The sequence below is a fragment of the Corvus hawaiiensis genome, chromosome 36 (assembly GCF_020740725.1).
Source record: "Corvus hawaiiensis isolate bCorHaw1 chromosome 36, bCorHaw1.pri.cur, whole genome shotgun sequence".
NCBI classification, from domain to species: domain Eukaryota; kingdom Metazoa; phylum Chordata; class Aves; order Passeriformes; family Corvidae; genus Corvus; species Corvus hawaiiensis.
In genome coordinates, this window is record NC_063248.1 from 1,658,751 (window position 1) to 1,684,556 (window position 25,806).

At 52.2% G+C, this 25,806-nt stretch overlaps 1 protein-coding gene across 1 annotated transcript; it reads left to right on the forward strand.

The window, feature by feature from the left end:
* Positions 1 to 127: 127 nt before the first annotated feature.
* TIA1 (TIA1 cytotoxic granule associated RNA binding protein) lies at positions 128 to 24,084 on the forward strand. The gene is given in 13 exon segments (XM_048290214.1): positions 128 to 283; positions 6,129 to 6,225; positions 6,668 to 6,766; positions 8,122 to 8,176; positions 10,026 to 10,113; positions 13,995 to 14,070; positions 17,465 to 17,573; positions 18,063 to 18,133; positions 18,135 to 18,159; positions 18,274 to 18,358; positions 20,927 to 21,050; positions 21,682 to 21,821; positions 23,802 to 24,084. Coding segments are annotated over 13 exon segments (1,116 nt in total). The 5' UTR covers positions 128 to 257; the 3' UTR covers positions 23,923 to 24,084.
* The last annotated feature ends 1,722 nt before the right edge of the window (positions 24,085 to 25,806 follow it).

Sequence of the window (25,806 nt, forward strand, 5' to 3'; positions counted from 1 at the left end):
CCGCGCCGTTCCCGCGCTCTCCCCGCGCACGCGCGTTCCCGCCCCCGGCTCCTCCCACCCCCTTCCCCCCCCCCCCCCCCCCCCACCCCCCCACACTCCCCCGGCCCCTCAGCCCGCCCGCCCGCCGCCATCTTGCGAGGAGCCGCCGCGGGACCGTCCGCCGGCGGGGCCGGCGCCGCTCGGGCTGCCCGGGCTGCCCAGGGCTCACGGGGCCGCCCCGGCGGGCGGGAAGAGCCGGGGCGGGCGGCGGCGGCGCCATGGAGGATGAAATGCCCAAGACCCTGTGAGTGGGGAGGGGGCGAGACCGCCTATTGTTCCCGGCTCCGCGGGGAGGGGCGGCCCGGGGTCGCCTCACGGACGGGCCCCTCAGGGCTCCGCCGCGGACCCTCAGCCGCCCGCAGTGCTGGGGGAGCGAACCCCGCCCGGGGCTGAGGGGTAGCCGGCCCCCTCCGGCAGCGGGGGGGAGCCCGGCTCCCGCGGTATTCCTGCCCTTTCCCCGTTCCCAGTGCTGGGCACCGCCGGCCTGCCCTACGCTCCGGGCGTTACCCTGGGCCTCCAGCTCACATGTGGAGGGACAGGGCTGTGTGGAAGCTGTGTGTCCCTTCCCCAGTACATCCCAACTCACATTTGGAGGGAAAAGGGGTCTGGAAGGTGTGTCCCCCTTACTAGTCCATCCCAGGTCACATCCGGAGGGAAAAGTGGTCTGGAAGGTGTGTCCCCCCTTGTCCTGGATAGAAAGGGGGTCTGGGAAGTGTGTGCCACTCTGCCCAGTCCATCCCAGGTCACATCTGGAGGGAAGGGCAGTGTCGAAGGTGTCCCCCCCTCCCTGGTACATCCACGCTCACATCTGGAGGGAAAGGGGCTCTGGAAGGTGTGTGTGTCCCCTCTTCCCCAATCCATCCCAGCCCATGGCAGGGGATAGAACTGGATGATCCAAGTCCCTTCCACCCCAAACCATTCCATGATGATGATCCTGTCATTCTGCATGATCCATGTAGGTTTTTGTGAGCGACTGGCTGGCAAGCAGCTGGAGCCCCACTGCCATGCCCAGCACCTCCGTGGTTGCTGGTGCCCATGGATCCAATGCTTGTCCCAGTGTTCAAAGCACTTTCTGAACCTGTTGCTTCCCAAGGAATGAATTACGAAGCCACGTCAGGGGAGGTTTAGGTTGGATTTTAGCAAAAGGTGCTGGTCCTGTGCACACCTGACTGTTTCCCGCAGCTCCTGTGCACACCTGGGCTGTGTTTCCCTCCTTTTCCCAGGCAGGTGTTATCTGGAGTAGTTTTCCTGTGTTTGGATCAGGGAAATCAGGCTCCAGTCTTCCCATCCCACCTCTAGAAGCCTTGTTCTCTAGTGCAGCAGGAAAGACAGGAGGGAGAGGGAATCATTCCAAGGTGAGGGAATGTTGTGCCCTTGGACTGCTGCCCCTCCCCAGCGGTTGAGAAGCGACTTGGCCGAGTGACCACAGGACAACAAGACCCTGACGTGCTTCACCCCAGCTGTCCTGAGCAGTGACCACTCTCTGCCACCCAAATCCCGCTGTTTTCCCACATTTGGGGAGCTATTCCTGGCCTCTGCAAACACAGAGCCGCTGGTGTGTTTGTGTGTTTATTTGGGAAGATGTTTTCCCCCCATCCCAAGGGTCGTGTGGGGGCCTGGTGGCCTCGGCATGTGCCAAGGAAAGCAGGTCCCTGTCCTGGAGCACGTGCGGCTGGTGGCACGGACAGGGAACCAGTGAGGCTGGAAAAGACCTCCAGGATCACCAAGTCCAGCCCTAAAACAGCTGAGGACTGAGCAACAGCACAGATTTCTCTGACTGCAGTGACTTTCTGGGCTCACACAGGGAGTTGTCACCAGCTGGGTGTCACAGGTCAGGTTTAAAAGGAGCAGGTGAAGGCAGAAAGTGCAGCTAAAGGTGGTCTTTAAATCCACGCTCACACGGGGATTTCTGTAGGATTTCTGCTCCAGAAAACCCCCGTGGGTGTGGATTTGGGGGCTCCCTCAGTTGTGTGGCCCCCAAAGCCCTCTGCACCCTGTCCTTTCCTTCCTTTAGTAGTTTTTCTGGAGCAGATCACAGACATTCCTGGAAGGAACTCCTTGGTTTTGCCTTTCCCACCTCACCCATGTTTAGTGAGAGGGGTGCAGAGCCCTGTGTTCGTTAGGAGCTGTTTTCCCTCGTGTAAATCAATTCCTGGAGAGGCAGCTCCTTCTCCCGTGGGCAGTCCCCTTCCTTGACAGGCACTTTCAGCAGCAGGTTATGGATCTGCAGGGCAGTTATGAGGCAGCCTTGGAGGCGACAGAGTCCTGTTGTTTGTGTTTGCGTGGGTGCACGTGGCGTACGTGTCCTAAATTAAATCAATTTGTGGTCTGAAGCACGCACAAGTGCTGGCAGCAGTTGGGTTGGGCTTCTCGAGATAAACTTGGATAACACAGCCTTTCATCGGCAAAGTCATCAACTGATTCGTTACTTGGATTGTCGTCCAATTAGCAGGAAAGAGAGGAGTGGGAGAGGTGCAGGGAGAGCCAGGGCTGAGCTCTCCTCAGTTGTTTCCTGGCAGGGTCACCTGGGTGCTGGGTTATTTGTGTGTGAGTGGCTCAGGACAAGGTCCAGGTGTGCTGGATCCTGCCTGTGCCAGCTCCGTGGGACGTGGAGCAGCACTGAAATTCCATGGAAAAGTCAGGCAACAGTTCATGGCACAGAGTGGGGTTGCAGCTCTGGGTGTTCCCCACCCGCCTTGGCACGCTCTGTGTGTGTGCACACGTATTCCTGCAGTGGATCCTTGAGGGAATGCCTTCGGGAAGATCTGGGCATGCAGAGATTCCGTGGGGCTGTTGGGAATTCCCTAAAACCTGCTCTCTGCAGCTGAACCCAGTGCTGAGGTCAGGAATGCTTCAGGAGACGCCTGTTTGTGGGGATGAAATCCCATTAGTGCAGAGGTCAGGGACCCTGATTCCGCTGTTTGGGAATCTTCCAGTCACAAATTAATTAGTTGGGACCCAGAAGGTCACGTGAGGCTCATCCCTCTGCTGCTTCCATTGAGCTGTTATCCAAATAATTATAAGATATAAAAAAAGAGGGAGTTAAAGAGAGGCCTTGCTAGTTCTGCTCTGGTTAACAAGGTGGTGATGGGTCAAAGGTTGGACTCTGATCTTGGAGGTCTTTTCCAGCCTCTCTGATTGCCCCTCTCAGTTGGACTTGCTGTGGGGACAATGTCCTGGTGTTAATTACTTTAATGAAGTGCTCTAATCCCTCCCTTTTTTTAAGGAAACTTGTCAGAAGTGCAGGAATCGCTCACTCAGAGCGAGACATTGCCCTCCAAAGTCTGTCTGGAGATTTTAAAACCCAATCCTGCCTCCTGGCTGAACAGTTGTCCGGACAATGAACACAGAGCTCCTGTCTGAGCCCTTCCTGCCACAAAACTCTGTCTCCTTCCCACATTCCCTGCGTGACCCAACCTTCCCGGCCTGGTGGCAGCAGCAGGAGCGCGAGCAGAGCCTAGATCTGCTGCTGGTGGTTTCCTGACAGCCCCTTTGCCCCTCTGGCAGCAGCTCGGGGGGCACTGCAGGTGCTCCGGCGCGGTTTTGGCCGGGATTCGCGTGGCAGAGGTTTCCTGTGGGACGTTCCTCTGCGGGAAGCTGCAGCCGCACCTCAGGGGCTGAGGTTTCTCGCTGGGCTTTTTATAAAAATCCCGTGACTTGGGCTCGACAACAACAACAACAACAGCCACCCGTGGGTCACGGATGGGCTTCGTGGCCAAGGAAGCCAAAATCCCAGGTGGGAGTGGGGATTTGGGATGTGGTTGTGCTTGAGGAGGCTGATCCGTGCCCGAATTGGGAATGTGTGCCCCCGAGCACGTTGGCCCTCAGTTATTCCAGGCAGATCTGGTGCTTCCAAAACCTGAGGGCTTTGGGAGGAACCGACCAAATGTTGTGTAGAACGTGGGCAAACACCAGCCTGAGCTGCTGGGGCAGCTGGGAAGTGGTGCTCAGGAAGGGATATGGGAACTGGAGTTTCTGTACTGGGAAATAAATGGGTGTAGGGATATGGGAACTGGAGTTTCTGTACTGGAAAATGGGTGTAGGGATATGGGAACTGGAGTTTCTGTACTGGGAAATAAATGGGTGTAGGGATATGGGAACTGGAGTTTCTGTACTGGAAAATGGGTGTAGGGATATGGGAACTGGAGTTTCTGTACGGGGAAATAAATGGGTGTAGGGATATGGGAGTTGGAGTTTCTGTACTGGGAAATGGGTGTAGGGATATGGGAACTGGAGTTTCTGTACTGGGAAATAAATGGGTGTAGGGATATGGGAACTGGAGTTTCTGTACTGGGAAATGGGTGTAGAGATATGGGAACTGGAGTTTCTGTACTGGGAAATGGGTGTAGGGATATGGGAACTGGAGTTTCTGTACTGGGAAATAAATGGGTGTAGGGATATGGGAACTGGAGTTTCTGTACTGGGAAATAAATGGGTGTAGGGATATGGGAACTGGAGCCTGTACTGGGAAATGGGTGTAGGGATATGGGAACTGGAGTTTCTGTACTGGGAAATGGGTGTAGGGATATGGGAACTGGAGTTTCTGTACTGGGAAATAAATGGGTGTAGGGATATGGGAACTGGAGTTTCTGTACTGGGAAATGGGTGTAGGGATATGGGAACTGGAGTCTGTACTGGGAAATAAATGGGTGTAGGGATATGGGAACTGGAGTTTCTGTACTGGGAAATAAATGGGTGTAGGGATATGGGAACTGGAGTTTCTGTACTGGAAAATGGGTGTAGGGATATGGGAACTGGAGTTTCTGTACGGGGAAATAAATGGGTGTAGGGATATGGGAGTTGGAGTTTCTGTACTGGGAAATGGGTGTAGGGATATGGGAACTGGAGTTTCTGTACTGGGAAATAAATGGGTGTAGGGATATGGGAGTTGGAGTTTCTGTACTGGGAAATGGGTGTAGGGATATGGGAACTGGAGTTTCTGTACTGGGAAATAAATGGGTGTAGGGATATGGGAACTGGAGTCTGTACTGGGAAATAAATGGGTGTAGGGATATGGGAACTGGAGTCTGTACTGGGAAATAAATGGGTGTAGGGATATGGGAACTGGAGTTTCTGTACTGGGAAATAAATGGGTGTAGGGATATGGGAACTGGAGTTTCTGTACTGGAAAATGGGTGTAGGGATATGGGAACTGGAGTCTGTACTGGGAAATAAATGGGTGTAGGGATATGGGAACTGGAGTTTCTGTACTGGGAAATAAATGGGTGTAGGGATATGGGAACTGGAGTCTGTACTGGGAAATAAATGGGTGTAGGGATATGGGAACTGGAGTTTCTGTACTGGAAAATGGGTGTAGGGATATGGGAACTGGAGTCTGTACTGGGAAATAAATGGGTGTAGGGATGTGGGAGTTGGAGTTTCTGTACTGGGAAATAAATGAGTGTAGGGATGTGGGAACTGGAGTCTACTGGGAAATAAATGGGTGTAGGGATGTGGAAACTGGAGTCTACTGGGAAATAAATGGGTGTAGGGATGTGGGAACTGGAGTCTGTACTGGGAAATAAATGGGTGTAGGGATGTGGAAACTGGAGTCTACTGGGAAATAAATGGGTGTAGGGATGTGGAAACTGGAGTCTACTGGGAAATAAATGGGTGTAGGGATGTGGGAACTGGAGTCTACTGGGAAATAAATGGGTGTAGGGATGTGGGAACTGGAGTCTACTGGGAAATAAATGGGTGTAGGGATGTGGGAACTGGAGTCTGTACTGGGAAATCAGTTTGGAAGGTCGAGTTCATGGAGTCATGGGATCATGGAATGGTTTGGGTGGGAAGGGACATTAAACCCACCCAGTGCCAGCCCTGCCATGGGCAGGGACATCTCCCCCTATCCCAGATGGCTCCAACCTGGCCTTGGGCACTGCCAGGGATCCAGGGGCAGCCACAGCTGCTCTGGGAATTCCAGCCCAGCCCCTCCCCACCCTCATTCCTTCCCATTATCCCATCTCACCCAGCCCTCCAGCACTGGGAAGCCATTCCCCCTTTTCCTATCTCTCCATCCCTTATCCCAGGCCCCTCCCCAGGTTCCAGCGTGTCCAACATCCATCTCCATCCCTGTGTTTGACCCTCAGGTACGTGGGGAACCTCTCCCGGGACGTGACTGAGGCTCTGATCCTCCAGCTCTTCAGCCAGATCGGACCCTGCAAGAACTGCAAGATGATCATGGATGTAAGAGCCTGAATCCTCTGATTTCCCTGTTCCTGGGAGCTGCTGGCTCCAGGCTGTGCTTGTGGGTCTGGGAATTCCTCTGGAAACACACAGCCACCTTAAATAAATCTGGAGATGCAGTCAGGTGTTTTTGGCATCATTTCTGCCACATGCCTGGTGGTAAATTTAAGGATGGGTGGACATGGAGAGGGACAATGAATTCATTAAATCATGGGGAGGTTGTAAATGAGGTTTTACAAATTCTTCACCATAACTTTACCTTTCTAAAGCAGAATTGAAACCTCTGGGAGCATTGGTAGTAGAGTAAGAGTAAGAAAACTCTCCCTGTAGAGTCAGAAAACCTGTCCACACGGGGCTGTGGAGGTGTCAGCAGTCGGAGGCAGAGCAGAGCAGCCAGAGTCCGGGTTTGTATCCCTAATCCCGAGCTCGTTTCCTGTCTCAGACAGCTGGGAATGATCCCTACTGCTTCGTGGAGTTCTACGAGCACCGGCACGCGGCCGCCGCGCTGGCCGCCATGAACGGCAGGAAGATAATGGGTAAGGTAAGCTGCCATGGCCCGGGGTGAGTTTGGGCTGCCACACGGGCTGGCAGGGGCCCTGCGGGCATTCCAGGGGCACATCCCGCTGGGAGCGATGGGGACTCTTCGTTTGGGGTGGAGATCTTGATGGGACCTGACTGGGAGGAGGAGTTCAGAGTGTCGGGAGAGGTTCGGAGTGCCGGGAGGAGGAGTTCAGAGTGTCGGGAGGAGGGGTTCAGAGTGTCGGGAGAGGTTCAGAGTGCCGGGAGGAGGGGTTCAGAGTGTCGGGAGGAGGAGTTCAGAGTGTCGGGAGGAGGGGTTCAGAGTGTCGGGAGGAGGAGTTCAGAGTGCCGGGAGGAGGGGTTCAGAGTGCCGGGAGGAGGGGTTCAGAGTGTCGGGAGAGGTTCAGAGTGCCGGGAGGAGGGGTTCGGAGTGTCGGGAGGAGGAGTTCGGAGTGCCGGGAGGAGGAGTTCAGAGTGTCGGGAGGAGGAGTTCGGAGTGTCGGGAGGAGGAGTTCAGAGTGTCGGGAGAGGTTCAGAGTGCCGGGAGGAGGAGTTCAGAGTGTCGGGAGGAGGGGTTCGGAGTGTCGGGAGGAGGAGTTCGGAGTGCCGGGAGGAGGAGTTCGGAGTGTCGGGAGGGGTTCGGAGTGTCGGGAGGAGGAGTTCGGAGTGTCGGGAGGGGTTCAGAGTGTCGGGAGGGGTTCAGAGTGTCGGGAGCAGGAGTTCAGGGTCCTGGGAGGAGTTCAGAGGGAGCTGGGGATGTGGAACTTGGAGAAAAATCTCAGAATTCCAGAGTGGGTGGGGTTGGAAGGCACCTCCGGAGATGATCCTGTCCTGAAGTCCATTCAGAGCAGGGTGCACAGGGTCGTGTCCAGGCAGGGTTTTGGTGTCTGCAGGGAAGGAGATGCCACAGCCTCTTCCAGGCCTCAAAGGAAAGTTTTCCCTCATATTTTCCTTCTTGTTTTCCTCATATTGAGGTGGAACTTCCCATGTTTCAGTCCTTGCCCCTTACCCTGTCACTGGGCACCACTGATAAGGGTCTGTCCCCATCCTCTTCGCGCTCACCCCAAAGACATTTGGAAGCCATTCCCTGTGTCCTGTCCCTCCATGCCTTGTCCCCAGTTCCTCTCCAGCTCTCCTGGAGCCCCTTTAGGCCCTGCAAGGGGTTCTGAGCTCTCTCTGGATCCCTCCCTTCTCCAGGTGAACACCCCCCAGCCCCTGGTAATTTAAGAACAAACCCTCTCCCTAGAAAAACATCTTAAACTTGAGTTTTAACCCCAGCCTTGCACCTGGGGGGGCCCTGTAAAGCCAGAATTAAGCACTGGATGTGTCTGACCTTTTTGGGATTTACCAAACCTGATGTGTCATTCCCATTTGCAGGAGGTCAAAGTGAACTGGGCCACCACCCCCAGCAGCCAGAAGAAAGACACCAGCAGTAAGTGTTGATTGGTTAAATCCCAATATCCACGGACAAAAGCCCCTCTAGTTAAAGTTAGGCAGTGGGGTGTTTATCCAGGCACTGGCAGGTGGCATGGCAGCAGCATGGGACATGCCAGCCAAGTGCCAGGTTCTCTGTTCTCTGGTGGTTACTCACTCCAGGTTTGTGTGGCCCCGGCACCTCCCTTTATATGCAAATGAGGTCATTACCTCAGTTTCTCTCTCAAATTGGGTCACTGCTCCTGAAGGATGAAGTCAGGAACGTCTTCCTCACCGTGACCTTTTTACCTCCTTGCCTTCATGACCTCTTGGCACAGCCCAAGATCTCCTACTTTTGATTAATTGTTACGAGCCCCGGGTGCTGTTCTTGGTTCTGTTGGTTGCAGTTTGTTTGGATGAGAGTTCATTCATTCTGTTTCCTTCTAGAAACAAAACTTAAAAATATCATGGCAAATAATACATCACTTGGCTCTAGCTTAGGCATCTAATAGTCATTAACTTATCTTTTGTTTTTCTACTTTGTGTCTTAATTAATGCCAATTTCTTCTCTTAGCTAAAATTTCAACCTTTTAAAACCTTGGCTCAATGTCACTTGTGCCCCGAGCTGTGCAAGTTCTTAAACAGAAATGCACCACACAGAGCTCTGTGGGAATGGTTTTGATTGGAATCCTAATTATTTATTGTGTTTGTGTTAATTAAACTTCAGGGCAAATCTGATCTTTGCCATCAGGTTCGCACAGAGTTCACAAGGTAATTAATTGTTTCTTCTTCAACATCAAATGGTGGATCTCCAGGGTGGTCCCTGAAGCTAAGTTTGGGGGGTTTTGGTTTGTTTTCCATTTATTTTTTTATGGAAAGACTTCCCTTTCATTTCCCTGTAGCATCAGGAAGGGATTTGGTGTCCAGAGTTTTGGGTTGGTGCAAATCCGTGGCTGTTTGGTACCCGGGGCAGTTGTGATTTAAACCCTAAAGGCTCGTTCTGTGCTTTTGAGGCACATTCAGCATCTCCCAGCAGGGCTGCTGCTCCTTGGCAGCATCCAGGCTCCTTCCAAAACAGCTTCCATCACTCCCAACTATTTCTGTGCAGAAAATCTTGGGATTTCAGGCTGATGGGGCTAAACCCTGTCAGTGCCCGAGCAGAGTGGAGAGGTTGGTGCCTGCTGTGGCACAGCTCAATCTGTGCCACACACTGTAGGACTGGGATGGAAAACTCCTCGGATTCAGGCCTTTTGTGCCTGTTTTCATCAGGAAGGGATCCCTCTTTCCATCCTGACACCTTCAGTCCTGGCTCACTGCAGCTGCCCCATCCCTGGCAGTGTCCCAGGCCAGGCTGGAGCACCCTGGGACAGTGGGAGGTGTCCCTGCCCATGGCAGGGGTAGCACTGGATGGGTTTAAATCCCTTCCCACCCCACCATTGCAGGATTCCACATCACAGCTTAATGCTGGCCCAGGGAGACAGAGAGATTTTCCTGGGGACTGGGCGCACCAAGTGTAAATAATCTCAGATTTGTGCAGTAAATGCTGGCAGGCCTTAAAAGCAGATTGTAAAATTCGAGATCCAAATGTGTGTCCTTCAAATCACGGGCTTGTGGCACTGCCAAGCGCAGGGGCTGTCAGGAACAGCAGGAATTCTGTTCCACAGCGAACTCTGCTCTTCCTGTAGCATCCAGGATGGGTTTTTGTGGTGTCTAATAGGTATTTTTGTGCTTTTTAACAACGTATTTTGAATAGCAGCTGGAGTTTTAATAAAGGGCTTTGTAGGAGAGTTTCTTTGCTCTGCTCAGAGTAAAACACTTCATTTCTTCACTTCAACCACTGAATCCTCCTTTCTCTTCTTCCCCCAAAGACCATTTCCACGTCTTTGTCGGAGACCTCAGCCCCGAAATCACAACTGAAGACATCAAAGCAGCCTTCGCTCCCTTTGGAAGAATCTCGTAAGTCCTTTTTTAGGGCAGATCAGCTCCTGAGTGGAGGCAGCTTTGTGTTGGAGTGAGGGTCACCGTGGCACTGCAGGGACACGCTCCCACAGCCACATCCTTTATCCCCCTCTCTTCTGCTTTCCCAGGAAAGTTGCATCCAGCTTGCTTTGGCTTTGTCCTCCTTGCCTCGTTTGGCCAAGCTGGAAAATGCAGGTCCTGCACCTGGGCTGTGCATTCCCTGCCCCGAGAGTCCCTTGGCACTCCGGATTTTTGCTGCCAGCCACCCACAGCCAGCATTTTTGATGGAGTTAATTCCCATTTCCCTCAAAAACGAGCATTTTTTTTGGAGCACGTTGGGGCAGCATCACCTTGTCCTGAGGCCCCACAGCTTTGTCCAAACCCTTTGGGTCAGGGAGCTGGGACGGTCCCAGCGTGTCCCACGCTGGTGCCAGCCTGTCCCTGCCAGCCTGTCCCTGCCAGCCTGTCCCAGCCAGGCTGCAGCAGAGCGAGGAGCAGCGCCTCCATTCCAGCCCCCAAACGTAAACCATTAATTTTCCTTGTAGTGTTGTCTGTACTGGACATTGGATGTAAGAACGTAGAGTGCTTTGGAGTGTTGGGTAGTGAAGCATTTAATTGAAGTAAGTTTGGTTTTTGTTGCTTTATATTTTTTCTCCCCACCCCTCCCTCAAGAGTTGCAGTTTATTCCTCTTTTCGTGCCAGCTTGATTTGCTTTTATTAGAAGGTTTAAAAAGTTCTGTACGTGGGATTTTTTTGCTTCAGATGTCCCCTGAGGGCAGCTCAGGGGCGCCAGGGAGTGCAGAGGGAGGGCTCCAGGGGGTTCATCCTCTGGAGGGAAGGGATGGGGCTCCAGGGATTCCAACCTCTGACCAGATGTGGCTGAATAGAAGGGATGGGGCTCCAGGAGGTCCAACCTCTGGCCAGATGTGGCTGAATAGAAGGGATGGGGTTCCAGGGAGTCCAACCTCTGACCAGATGTGGCTGAATAGAAAGGATGGGGCTCCAGGAGGTCCAACCTCTGGCCAGATGTGGCTGAATAGAAGGGGTGGGGCTCCAAGGGGTTCATCCTCTGGAGGGAAGGGATGGGGCTCCGGGGAGTCCAACCTCTGGCCAGATGTGGCTGAATAGAAAGGATGAGGCTCCAGGGGGTCCAACCTCTGGCCAGATGTGGCTGAATAGAAAGGATGGGGCTCCAAGAGGTTCATCCTCTGGATGGAAGGGCTGAGGCTCCAGGGATTCCAACCTCTGGCCAGATGTGGCTGAATAGAAGGGATGGGGCTCCAGGGAGTCTGTCCATCCTCTGGATGGAAGGGCTGAGGCTCCAGGGGGTCCAGCCTCTGACCAGATGTGGCTGAATAGAAGAGATGGGGCTCCAGAGAGTCCAACCTCTGGCCAGATGTGGCTGAATAGAAGGGATGAGGCTCCAGGGTGTTCATCCTCTGGCCAGATGTGGCTGAATAGAAGAGATGGGGCTCCAGAGAGTCCAACCTCTGACCAGATGTGGCTGAATAGAAAGGATGGGGCTCCAAGGGGTTCATCCTCTGGAGGGAAGGGATGGGGCTCCGGGGAGTCCAACCTCTGGCCAGATGTGGCTGAATAGAAGGGATGGGGCTCCAAGGGGTTCATCCTCTGGAGGGAAGGGATGGGGCTCCGGGGAGTCCAACCTCTGGCCAGATGTGGCTGAATAGAAGGGATGAGGCTCCAGGGTGTTCATCCTCTGGCCAGATGTGGCTGAATAGAAGGGATGGGGCTCCAAGGGGTTCATCCTCTGGATGGAAGGGCTGAGGCTCCGGGGAGTCCAACCTCTGGCCAGATGTGGCTGGAGGGAAAGGATGGGGCACCAGGGGGTCCAACCTGTGGCCAGATGTGGCTGAATAGAAGGGATGGGGCTCCAGGGGGTCCAACCTGTGGCCAGATGTGGCTGGATGAAGGGCTGAGGGGCTGGCACAGCTGGAAGGGTGCAGGAGGGCGGCAGGAGCAGGCAGGGTGTTGGTGTGAGAGTTTCCCATCCCTGTGGCAGTGAGCACCTTGCACAAAAGTCCCCCAGAACCCCCAAATTCCCTCCCGACCCCACAGCTGGGGCCAGGCCCTTTGTCCCATCTTCCCTGGAAGAGTTTTTTTCCCCTACAAGAGCTGTCCCTGCCCGGTGCTGACGGGAAGGGAGCGAAGCTCACACTGGCTCAGACTCACCATCCAACCTGAAAATTAAGTTTTTTCCCCCAAAAAGCAGAATTCTCCCTTTTGAACTCCCGTTCCAAACCCCAAAGGACCCAGATTTTCTCCTTATTTAAATTCCACCTGGAAAACCACGGGGGTGGAATGAAGTGACTTCTCCAGCTGTGCCTCACCTCTGGAAATGTGCTGCTAATTGACTGTTTCCTGATTCCTGATTCCTTTGAATCTTTACTGGTGCTAAACTGATTTTTCCTGATGACCTCGAGGCATGACGAGCACAGAGAGGAGTTGGGGTGATTCTTGGCCTCTGGCTGGTTTGAATCCCTGTCAAACACCCTCTCCCTCCCTTTGTGCTCACTCTGCTCATGTTTTCACTTGTTCTCGAGTCTTTATTCCCAAATTTTCAGTTGAGGGTGAGTAGAGGGGAGTTTTTCCCCTCTTCCCTCTCAAGCAAGCCCAGCTCAGCCCCCCTGAGTGGCTTTTCCAGGCAATTTGGGACTTTGGACCCGAATTCTAGGAAAGTTCAAGAGGAAGAGGGATGTAACCGAGAACAAATATCCCTGCTGCTTTGGAGAGGGGTTTTCCTCAGGCATCTGCCTCTGTGGGTGCCAGAATTACTCTTAATTAGGCTTCAAACCTCCGAGCCTTAACGAACTCTGTGCCCGCCGTGGCTCAGCGCTGTGCCCGTGCTCTGCTGGTTTCTCTGCCCCCTCTCATTTCACTTCCGTCATTTCCTGACTGGGTTTGGGTTGGGGTTTTTTTTGCTGTTTCTGTTTCTTTCCCTGTGGGGAGGGGAGCAGAGGGTGGCCTGGGGCTGAGGACACGTCCCCCCGAGGCTGCCTTTGTGCCCGGATTTCCCGGGCAGCGCCGTGTGCCACCGGTGGCTTTGGCTCTGGAGCTGGGATCTCTCCTACCTCAATCCTAAATAACGGGGCTCTGGTTATTTTGCAGAGTGTCCCTGAAGAATGGACAGAATTCCATGGCTAACCACAAGCTTCACAGTGGACAAACGTTGTAGTTTTATTTCATTTTATCCATTTTATCCCTTTTCCCCCCCGGCCCTTTTTCTTCCTACACCTCGTAGTTCCAATCACTCCCGTTTGATTGCTGTTGTGCCGATGATGTGTGGTTTGAAGAGTTGAAATATGTTTTCTTTGCCTCAATAATTTCTGAAATATCAATCTCTCAAAATTTACAGCTGCCCACAGCCCAAAAAGGGGGTAACGAATTGACCCGAGAATTAAAGAATTCAGTTAACAGGCGACGTATGCCTTTTAATTCCTATTTTTTTTTATTATTTTTTAATTTTAATTTTTATTTTCTATTCAATCTTTGGAATGAGCAGGTAGAATGTGTTGGCAAATAAATTAAGACTTTAAAAAAATTGCATGGTTCCAGAGAGCCAGCCAAGCTCCTGAAGTGATTTGGAACAGCTGCTTTGACCACGCTTTGTGTCTTTCCCAGCCTGTGACAGTGTCTGGAGCAGGAGCCAGCTGTAAAACACAGCCATTTGTTAGAGAAGCTCTTTGATTTGCATGTTTTACGTTTAATTTTGCTCCTTTAGCCGAGCTGTGTGTAGACAAGGAGCCTTTTTTGCTTTGAGTGTGGTGCTGGTGCAGGGAGCAGTGCAGGGGAAGAGGTAGAGCTGAGCCTGCCCCAGCCGGGCTGGGGGGGCTGAGCTGGCTCCCGTTTGTGCTTTTTAGGGATGCACGGGTGGTCAAGGACATGGCCACGGGCAAGTCCAAGGGCTACGGCTTCGTCTCCTTCTTCAATAAATGGGTAAGAGCCCTTCATTTCCTTCTCCAATAAATGGGTCAAATCCCTTCATTTCTCTCTCCAAAAAATGGGTAAAATCCCTTCATTTCCTTCTTAAATAAATGGGTAAAATCCTTTCATTTCCCTCCAAAAAGTGGGTAAAATCCCTTCATTTCCTTCTTAAATAAATGGGTAAAATCCTTTCATTTCTCTCTCCAATAAATGGGTCAAATCCCTTCATTTCTCTCTCCAAAAAATGGGTAAAATCCCTTCATTTCCTTCTTAAATAAATGGGTAAAATCCCTTCATTTCCCTCCAAAAAGTGGGTAAAATCCCTTCATTTCCTTCTTAAATAAATGGGTAAAATCCTTTCATTTCCTTCTCCAAAAAATGGGTCAAATCCCTTCATTTCTCTCTCCAAAAAATGGGTAAAATCCCTTCATTTCCTTCTTAAATAAATGGGTAAAATCCTTTCATTTCCCTCCAAAAAGTGGATAAAATCCCTTCATTTCCTTCTTAAATAAATGGGTAAAATCCTTTCATTTCCCTCTCCAATAAATGGGTCAAATCCCTTCATTTCTCTCTCTAAAAAATGGCTAAAATCCCTTCATTTCCTTCTTAAATAAATGGGTAAAATCCCTTCATTTCCCTCCAAAAAGTGGGTAAAATCCCTTCATTTCCTTCTTAAATAAATGGGTAAAATCCTTTCATTTCCCTCTCCAATAAATGGGTCAAATCCCTTCATTTCTCTCTCCAAAAAATGGGTCAAATCCCTTCATTTCCTTCTTAAATAAATGGGTAAAATCCCTTCATTTCCCTCCAAAAAGTGGGTAAAATCCCTTCATTTCCTTCTTAAATAAATGGGTCAAATCCTTTCATTTCCCTCTCCAATAAATGGGTAAAATCCTTTCATTTCCTTCTTAAATAAATGGGTAAAATCCTTTCATTTCCCTCTCCAAAAAATGGGTAAAATCCCTTCATTCTCTCTTCAAAAAATGGGTAAAATCCTTTCATTTCCTTCTCCAATAAATGGATAAGAGCCCTTCATTCCTTCCTCAAAAAAATGAGTAAAATTCCTTCATTTCCCTGATCAAAAAGTGGGTAAAATCCCTTAATTTCTCTCTTCAATAAATGGGTAAAATCCCTTCATTTCCCTTATTAATAAATGGTAAATTGCCTTCATTCCTTCCTCAAAAAATGGGTGAAATTCTTTCATTTCCTTCATCTATAAATGGGAAAAATCCCTTCATTTCCCTCTCCAAAACATGGGAAAAATCCCTTCATTTCCTTCTCCAATAAATGGGAAAAATCCCTTCATTTCCTTCTCCAATAAATGGGAAAAATCCCTTCATTTCCTTAATCAGTGGGAAAATCCCTTCATTTCCTTCATCAATAGATGGGAAAAATCCCTTCATTTCCTTCTTCATTTCCTTCATTTCCTTCTGTTTCTTTCCCCATTAAAAGGGAAGATCCCTTCATTTCCCTCTCCAATAAATGGGAAAGATCCCTTCATTTCCTCCTTCATTTCCTCCTTCATTTCCTCCTTCATTTCCTCCTTCATTTCCTCCTTCATTTCCTTCTGTTTCCTTCCCCATTAAAAGGGAAGATCCCTTCATTTCCCTCTCCGATGAGCAGCTGAGTCTCTGTCACGCTCTTGAGCTTCCCCAGCTGATTTTCACTGTGGTTTCCCTGCCTGTGACAAGGGCAAGCTTCTCTCTCTGTTCCTAAATCCACAGAAGTCACAGAATCTGTAGTGGGTTGGGTTTGTAACCAGGCAGAAACACCAATTTCATGTCGTGGTTTGGTCCAAAATACTCATTACTGTTTATCTTCTGTGAGATAACAATTAGGAGAAATGCAAAGCAGGCACCAAACTTGAAAGAATAGAAAGAAGTTTATTAACAGACCTAAAAGAAGAAAAAAAAATTCTACCACACCTTCAGAGCTCTCCTCCTCCCCCCGCCTTCCTCCCTTCTCCCACTGACAATGCAAAAAGACAACCCTGGAGATGTTCAGTCTGTTACCACTTCCATAATAACCTTGTTCAGCCCATTTAGGAAGAGGAGTCTCTTCTTGCTCGTGCTGTGAAAACATTATCACAACGAGACAGCCGCCCACTTCCAAATATTGTTCAGTCCATTTAGGAAGAGGAGCCTCTCTGCTCGCATGTGAGTCCCTTCCCTCGACTTGCAGCTTTTCCCACAACTGCTTTCGAGGGTCCACTCTTGAAGGTTTTTTTGGGGTACAATTTTGAGGTTGAGCCATTCAGAAATAAAAGTTCTCTTCACCCATCTCTGGGAGCATTTCATCTCTAAGAACAGAGGCCCTTCTCCTTCCCTGGGAGCAAAGGGTCTTCCTCATCTTCATCGTTAGGACTATCTCTGGGAGCATCTCTAGGAGCTGAGGGTTTCTCCTTTCCCATTTGGAGCAAAAGTCCTCATCTGGTTCATCTCTAGGAGCTGAGGTTTTCTCCTTTCCCATTTGGAGCAAAAGTCCTCATCAGGTCCATCTCTAGGAGCTGAGGGTTTCTCCTTTCCCATTTGGAGCAAAAGTCCTCATCAGGTCCATCTCTAGGAACTGAGGTTTTCTCCTTTCCCATTTGGAGCCAAAGTCCTCATCTGGTCCATCTCTCCCTGTCCAAACTTCTCATGAAATTACAGCTGCGTCAGCGTCTGCCTATCTCAGCGCAGGTGCTTTTGCTCACGAGTTGAACACTCCACCCCCCATATCTTCATGAAATTACAACGGGATACTCTGATATATCATAGCTTCACAACAGAATTTCAGCTTTAAGCATCTCTTCTTTCTCTTCCCTCAGGTTTTCAGCTCTTCACAGCAATAAAAGGGTCAATCTCACCTCGGCCTTGCAGCTGGAATGTGGCTTATTGCAGTGGAGAGGGGGGAGAGCCAAGCTGCTCCGGGGGGTTACGCGGGTGGAACAGGGCCACTGGCTCCAGGATGGTCATGGCCCACTGGCCCCCGCACGGGGCCCGCAGCCGCCTGTCCCAACACCAGAAACGAGACAGAGCCTCTGCCTCAGGGCTTCTGTTCTTAAGTTTGCATCACAGAGGTGGTCACAGCTTTAAGTGGCTCAACGAATTGTCCATATTCAAACTGGCCACTGCTAGGTCCTGTCAGGTCACAGAGGAAGCTGTAAGCACTCCTTGGCAAGGACATCACTTCCAGGACTATGCTTGCTAACCCATGACAGAATGCCACAACGATTTGGGCTGAAAGGACCTTAAATCCCATCCAGTGCCACCCCAGCCATGGGCAGGGACACGTCCAATCCCCATCCAGCCTGGCCAGGGACGTTTGCAGGGATGGGTCCCTCAGGAGGGCAGTGCTGTCGTTCCCGTGGCTCTGTCCCAAAGGACCCGGTGCCAGCAGTGAGGTTTTTGTCTCCCTCTCGTGCCAGGACGCCGAGAACGCCATCCAGCAGATGGGGGGGCAGTGGCTCGGGGGGCGGCAGATCCGGACCAACTGGGCCACGAGGAAACCTCCGGCTCCCAAGAGCACCTATGAGAGTAGGTGCCCACCCTGTGCCCTGCCAGCTCCTGGGGCAGGGGATCCCGCTGTCCTTGGGGTGGGAAGGACCTCAGAGCCCACCCAGTGCCACCCCTGCCATGGGCAGCAACACCTTCCATTGATCCAGGGCGCTCCAAGCCGGCCTTGGGCACTTCCAGGGATCCAGGGGTGGCCACAGCTGCTCTGGGAATTCCAGCCCAGCCCCTCCCCACCCTCATTCCTTCCCAAGATCCCATTTCAATCTCCCCTTTCCCACTGGGAAGCCGTTCCCTGTGTCCTGTCCCTCCCTCCCCTGTCCCCAGTCCCTGTCCAGCTCTCCTGGAGCCCCTTCAGGCCCTACAAGGGGCTCTGAGCTCTCCCTGTAGAGATCCTCCATGACCCCAGCAGGTGTTTGTGGGTTGTGCTCCAAGTCCTGTGCCAGTCAGGACTAAAACTCCTCCCCAATTCCCATCCCACCCCTTAAAAAATCCCCGTGCAATCTCTTCCAGCGAACACCAAACAATTGTCCTACGACGAGGTGGTCACTCAGTCCAGCCCCAGCAACTGCACCGTGTACTGCGGGGGGGGTCACCTCGGGCCTCACAGGTACGTGTGGCCTCGCCCCCGTGCCCGCTGTCCCCGTGCCCGCTGCCCCCGTGCCCGCTGCCCCCATGCCACCACGGCTGCCTCACGCCGCTCTCTCTGTCCTTCCTGCTCCAGAGCAGCTGATGCGCCAGACCTTCTCCCCCTTCGGGCAAATCATGGAGATCCGAGTGTTCCCGGATAAAGGCTACTCCTTCGTCAGGTGCGGCGGGATTTGGGGAGGGAGGGGAGCTTTGCGAGGGTGGGAGCGTCCTGGATTTCAAGGGGTTTTCCTTCCTGTGGTCTGAGGAGGGTTTGTGGTTGTAACAAGTGGGGGAAACCCCAGAAACCCCCTTGGAGCAGGGCCCTGTGTGATTTAGGATCTCCATCAGCACAGAGGAGTCACTGAAGCCCCCCAGATGAGAGGGTTTCTGCTCTGAGGAGGAGTTTATGGCCTTAACAAGTGGGGGAAAATCCCAGAAACCCCTTGGAACACCACAGAGGAGTCAGTGAAGCCTCCCAGTTTAGAGGATTTCTGCTCTGAGGAGGAGTTTATGGCCTTAACAAGTGGGGGGAACCCAGAAACCCCCTTGGAGCAGGGCCCTGTGTGATTTAGGATCTCCATCAGCACGGAGGAGTCACTGAAACCTCCCAGATGAGAGGGTTTCTGCTCTGAGGAGGAGTTTATGGCCTTAACAAGTGGGGGAGATCACAGAAAACCGCTTGGAGCAGGACCCTTTGTGATTTAGGATCTCCATCAGCATGGAGGAGTCACTGAAGCCTCCCAGATCACAGGGTTTTTCCTTCCTGTGGTCTGAGGAGGAGTTTATGGCCTTAACAAGTGGGGAAAACCCCAGAAACCCCTTGGAGCAGGGCCCTGTGTGATTTAGGATCTCCATCAGCACAGAGGAGCCACTGAAGCCTCCCAGATTAGAGGATTTCTTCTTCCTCCATTAAAAAATAAAAAAAAAAACGTAAAAAAATCAATAAATTGACTAATCTTTCCCACTGAGTAAAAATTGAGTAAAAAACCAATAAATTGACTAACCATTCCCACTCAGTAAAAAATCAGTAAAAAAACAATTAAAAAATTAAAAATTGAGTCAAAAAATCACTAAATTAACTAAATCCTTCCCACTGAGTAAAAACTCAATAACAAATCAATAACAAATCAATAACAAATCAGTAACAAATCAATAACAAACCCCCCCCATCCAGTAAAACCTCGCCGCTTGCCTTGGGGAGTTTCGCAGCGCGGAGAAGCCACCGAGGCCTCGTGCCCTGTGCCCGCTGTGGGGCACGGGGACAGCTCTGGCAGCCAGCCTGCCTCTGACCCACCCCAATCCTCTCTGGGGTTGTTCCTGGTGTGCTTCCTGCTCAAATCCCGATCCTGCACCCACTGTGGGGCACGGGGACACCTCTGCCTCTGACCCACCCCAATCCTCTCTGGGGTTGTTCCCAGCTGAGTCCTTCCCGCTCAAATCCCGATCCTGCACCCGCTGTGGGGCACGGGGACAGCTCTGGCACCCATCCTGCCTCTGACCCACCCCAATCCTCTCTGGGGTTGTTCCTGGTGTGCTTCCTGCTCAAATCCTGATCCTGCACCCACTGTGGGGCACGGGGACACCTCTGCCTCTGACCCACCCCAATCCTCTCTGGGGTTGTTCCTGGTGGAGTCGTTCCCACTCAAATCCCGCCCTGCACCCGCTGTGGGGCACGGGGACACCTCTGGCACCCAGCCTGCCTCTGACCCACCCCAATCCTCTCTGGGGTTGTTCCTGGTGTGCTTCCTGCTCAAATCCCGATCCTGCACCCGCTGTGGGGCACGGGGACAGCTCTGGCACCCATCCTGCCTCTGACCCACCCCAGTCCTCTCTGGGGTTGTTCCTGGTGTGCTTCCTGCTCAAATCCCGATCCTGCACCCGCTGTGGGGCACGGGGACAGCTCTGGCACCCAGCCTGCCTCTGACCCACCCCAGTCCTCTCTGGGGTTGTTCCCAGCTGAGTCCTTCCTGCTCAAATCCCAATCCTGCACCCGCTGTGGGGCACGGGGACAGCTCTGGCACCCAGCCTGCCTCTGACCCACCCCACTCCTCTCTGGGGTTGTTCCTGGTGTGCTTCCTGCTCAAATCCCGATCCTGCACCCACTGTGGGGCACGGGGACACCTCTGCCTCTGACCCACCCCAATCCTCTCTGGGGTTGTTCCCGGTGGAGTCGTTCCCACTCAAATCCCGCCCTGCACCCGCTGTGGGGCACGGGGACAGCTCTGGCACCCAGCCTGGCTCTGACCCACCCCAATCCTCTCTGGGGTTGTTCCTGGTGTGCTTCCTGCTCAAATCCCGATCCTGCACCCACTGTGGGGCACGGGGGACACCTCTGCCTCTGACCCACCCCAATCCTCTCTGGGGTTGTTCCTGGTGGAGTCGTTCCCACTCAAATCCCGATCCTGCACCCGCTGTGGGGCACGGGGACACCTCTGGCACCCAGCCTGGCTCTGACCCACCTCAATCTTCTCTGGGGTTGTTCCTGGTGTGCTTCCCGAGTCCTTCCCGCTCAAATCCCGATCCTGCACCCGCTGTGGGGTACAGGGACACCTCTGCCTCTGACCCACCCCAATCCTCTCTGGGGTTGTTCCTGGTGGATTCATTCCCACTCAAATCCCACCCTGCACCCGCTGTGGGGCACGGGGACACCTCTGGCACCCAGCCTGCCTCTGGCCCACCCCAGTCCTCTCTGGGGTTGTTCCCAGCTGAGTCCTTCCCGCTCAAATCCCGATCCTGCGCCCCGCCAGGTTCAGTGCCCACGAGAGCGCTGCCCACGCCATCGTCTCTGTCAACGGCACCACCATCGAGGGCCACGTGGTGAAGTGCTACTGGGGCAAGGAGACGCCCGACATGGTCAGCCCCGTCCAGCAGGTCAGGGGTGCCCTGCTCGCTCCTCAGCCTGGTCAGGGATGGGGAGTGGCAGTGAGCTGGGAAAGGGGCTGGGCCTGGAGAAAAGGGGGATATGGGGTGGGTTATGGGGTTGGGGAGCATCCTAGGGGTGGGTTATGGGGTTGGAGATTGTCCAGGGATGGGTTATGGGGTTGGAGAGCGTCCAGGGATGGGTTATGGGGTTGGAGAGTGTCCAGGGGTGGGTTATGGGGTTGGAGAGCGTCCAGGGATGGGTTATGGGGGGTTGGAGATTGTCCAGGGGTGTGTTATGGGGTTGGAGATTGTCCAGGGATGGGTTATGGGGTTGGAGAGCGTCCAGGGCTGGGTTATGGGGTTGGAGATTGTCCAGGGATTGGTTATGGGGTTGGAGATTGTCCAGGGGTGGGTTATGGGCTTGGAGAGCGTCCAGAGATGTGGAATTCCTGAGGGAGCTGGGAAAGGGGCTCGGCCCAGAGAAAATGGGGATCAGCGTGACACGGGATGGGGATCGACAGGATATTGGGCAGGGATGGGATTCCCTGAGCAGCTGCAAACATCCATGGCCAGGCTGGAGCCACCAGGTCTGTCTAGCAGGGGGTGAGAATTCCCTAATTCCGTCATTCCCTGTCCCCAGAGCCAGCTGAGCTACCCGCCGGCCTACGGGCAGTGGGGACAGTGGTACGGCGGCGCCCAGCTGGGCCAGTACGTGCCCAACGGCTGGCAGGTGCCCACCTACGGCGTCTACGGCCAGGCCTGGAACCAGCAGGGATTTGGGTGAGTCCAGAGCTCTTTTTATCCCAATTTTTATCCCCCCTGGGAAGTGATTTTTGCACCTCAGCGGAGCCATCCCGCAGCGGGGCCGTCCCAGCTCAGGTGGGTCACAACAGCCCCGGAGCGCCCCGATCCTGCCTGAACCCCGTCCCTGCCGAGCTGTAGGGTTTGTTTAGGAATTCCTAAAGGATTGGTTTGCCCTCTAATTCTGGTGCTCAATGCACGAGCTGTGGCGTGCCCCAGGTCAGAGAGAGTCCAGCTGCGTTCCGCGGGTCGCTGAAGCGATTTTGGGGTCAGGAAGGTGCTGCTGGCTGGGCTGGCTCGCTGGGTTCTTACAGAGGGAACAGGGCAGGAACCGATGGGATCGGCTCCCGTTAGCTCGGAGACAAAGGAAGAGAGGCTGTTCTGGTCTGGCTCCTAATGGGTTTATTGTTAGAAGTTCCAGAAGCAGAACGAGATGGGATGGGATGGGGATGGGGATGGGGATGGGGATGGGATGGGATGGGATGGGATGGGATGGGATGGGATGGGATGGGATGGGATGGGATGGGATGGGGTGGGATGGGATGGGAAGTGATGGGATCATCCCCTGAGGCTCGTCCTCAGTTTTATAGGGAATTTGAAAACAAGGGAAAACACCCAGGGAGGGGATACAATCCAACAAGAACCACTGGGGTAAACGGGGAGGCGGGAGTTCCAACAGAGAACCGGTGAACCACCGAGGAACCGGGAATTGTCCTGAACCAGGGAGGGCAGTTTGTACCGAGCACTGCCGGGGCTGCGGGAGGGCAGTGTGTACCGGGCAGTGCGGGAGGGCAGTGTGTACCGGGCAGTGCGGGAGGGCAGTGTGTACTGGGCAGTGTGTACCGGGCAGTGTGTACTGGGCAGTGTGTACCGGGCACTGCGGGAGGGCACTGTGTACCGGGCAGTGTGTACCGGGCACTGCGGGGAGGGCAGTGTGTACCGGGCAGTGTGTACCGGGCAGTGTGTACCGGGCACTGTGTACCGGGCACTGTGTACCGGGCAGTGTGTACTGGGCAGTGTGTACTGGGCAGTGTGTACCGGGCAGTGTGTACCGGGCAGTGTGTACCGGGCACTGCGGGAGGGCACTGTGTACCGGGCAGTGTGTACCGGGCAGTGTGTACCGGGCAGTGCGTACCGGGCAGTGCGGGAGGGCAGTGTGTACCGGGCAGTGCGTACCGGGCACTGCGGGAGGGCACTGTGTACCGGGCAGTGTGTACCGGGCAGTGCGAGAGGGCAGTGTGTACCGGGCACTGTGTACCGGGCAGTGCGAGAGGGCAGTGTGTACCGGGCACTGTGTACCGGGCACTGCGGGAGGGCACTGTGTACCGGGCACTGTGTACCGGGCACTGTGTACCGGGCAGTGTGTACCGGGCAGTGTGTACCGGGCACTGCGGGAGGGCACTGTGTACCGGGGCACTGTGTACCGGGCACTGTGTACCGGGCACTGCCCGGGGCTGCGGGAGGGCACTGTGTACCGGGCACTGTGTACCAGGCAGTGTGTACCGGGCACTGTGTACCGGGCACTGTGTACCGGGCAGTGTGTACCGGGCACTGCCCGGGGCTGCGGGAGGGCACTGTGTACCGGGCACTGTGTACCAGGCAGTGTGTACCGGGCACTGTGTACCGGGCAGTGTGTACCGGGCACTGCCCGGGGCTGCGGGAGGGCAGTGTGTACCGGGCACTGCCCGGGGCTGCGGGAGGGCACTGTGTACCGGGCACTGTGTACCAGGCAGTGTGTACCGGGCACTGTGTACCGGGCACTGTGTACCGGGCACTGTGTACCGGGCAGTGTGTACCGGGCACTGTGTACCGGGCACTGTGTACCGGGCAGTGTGTACCGGGCACTGCCCGGGGCTGCCGCCGAGCCCCCCTCGCCCGCCTCTCGGGGTGGGCCGGGACCGGCGGCCCCGCGTTGCCCGCAGTGCCGTGGCTCACGCCATCGTGTCCCGTTGCCCGCAGGCAGAGCTCGCCGTCGGCGCCGTGGATGAGCCCCGCTTTCAGCGTGCCGGCGGCGCAGGGCCACAACGGCGCCGTGCTGCCGGCCCAGCCCGGCTTCCGCGTGGGCTTCGAGGCGCCCTGAGCCCCGAGCCCGCTATTTATTGCCGCAGCACCTCCGGGGGCCATCATGGAACGAGCCCTCCCCCAGCGCTGAGATTTGACAGAATCCTCCCCCCCCCCCTTTTCCTCCTCTCCTCTCCCCCAAAAAAACAAAACCCAGATGCTGGATCGCCACCGCCGCCGCCTTCTGCCGCCTTCGGGTTTGTTTTGTCCTTTTTTGTTGTTGTTTGGTTTGGTTTTGTGGTTTTTATTTTATTTTGGTTTATTTTATTTTATTTTATTTTGGTTTATTTATTTTATTTTATTTTGGTTTATTTATTTTATTTTATTTCATTTTTTTGTTCATTTTATTTTATTTTGTTTTGTTTTTCTTTTCTTTCCTTTTCTTTTTATTTATTTTTATTTTATTCTATTCTATTTTAATTTTTTTCTTTTGTTTTATTTTGTTTTATTTTATTTTATTTTGTTTTATTTTTATTTTGTTTTTCTTTTCTTTTCTTTCCTTTTCTTTTATTTTTTTATTTTATTCTATTCTATTCTATTTTAATTTTTTCTTTTATTTTGTTTTATTTTGTTTTATTTATTTTGTTTTGTTTTATTTTATTTTGTTTTGTTTTTCTTTTCTTTCCTTTTCATTTATTTTTATTTTATTCTATTCTATTCTATTCTATTCTATTTTTTATTTTGTTTTATTTTATTTTATTTTTATTTTTATTTTCTTTCCTTTTCTTTTATTTTTATTTTATTTTATTCTATTCTATTTTATTTTATTTTAATTTTTGGGGGTTTTTTTGTTTTATTCTATTTTATTTTATTTTCATTTTTTATTTTGTTTTATTTTTTCTTTTCTTTTTTCTTTTTTTATTTTATTTTATTTTTTCTTTTCTTTTTTCTTTTTTTATTTTATTTTATTTTTTCTTTTCTTTTTTTTAATTTATTTTTTGTTTTTATTTTATTTTATTTTATTTTATTTTATTTTATTTTTTCTGTTTCTTAAATCCGTGGGGTTTTGTTTGGTTTTTTTTCATGTTTTTGGAAACACGAATGCAGGGACTTCGCTGCCTTAGCTGAGAATCGGGGCAGGAATTGCACAAAGTCATCCTCGGGGGGGGGGGGGTTTAATTTTAGTTTTTAATAATTTTTTTTTTTTTGGAGGGGATTTTTTTTTCCCTCGGAGAAACCAGAAACAGCTGGGGAAAAAAAACAACAAAAACACAAAAAAAAAAGAAAAAAAAACCCCAAAAAGAAGCCAAAAGTGTGGGAATCCTGGAGCTGCCTCCAGCCTCCCACCCTCTGTTTTTAAGGAGCCTCTTGGAGAATCCCTCCGGCTTTTGTTCCACCGGGGGGGGAGGGAGGGGAAAAGGTTTTTTGGGAAGATAAATCCTTCGTTTACATCCTTTTTGTGGATCTCAGTGTGTTTTTCAGGGTCGGTTTTGCCTTATGCTGGGGAAAGAAAAAGAAAAAAAAAAAAGAAATTTTTAAAAAAAAGGGACCTGAAAGTGCCCAGCTCCCCACGTGAGCCAAGATTGCCACCCTGGGACAGCAAAATTCCTGTTGCTAGAACGTGACAAAGCCCTCCAGGAGGTTGTTGTTGTCGGGTTTGATTTGTTTTTTTAATTTTTATTTTTATTTTTTACTGATTTCTACATTTTCCTGTACTGATTCTGTAAAATATTCGAGCAAATTGAAGAGTTTTTTGCACAACCCTTGGCCACTTTTGTACGTTTCCTTATTTAAAGGTAGGACACGGAGGCTTTGGATGGGATTTATGCCTCAAATCTTCCTCTTTTTTTTTTTTTTTTTAGTTTTTTTTGTGAATGTGAGCTTTCTCTTGGAATATAAAGTTTTTAATCCATTGTGTGAAATTCCCTCAGTAGCCCAGGTGTGTTTCACAAGGGAGTGAAGG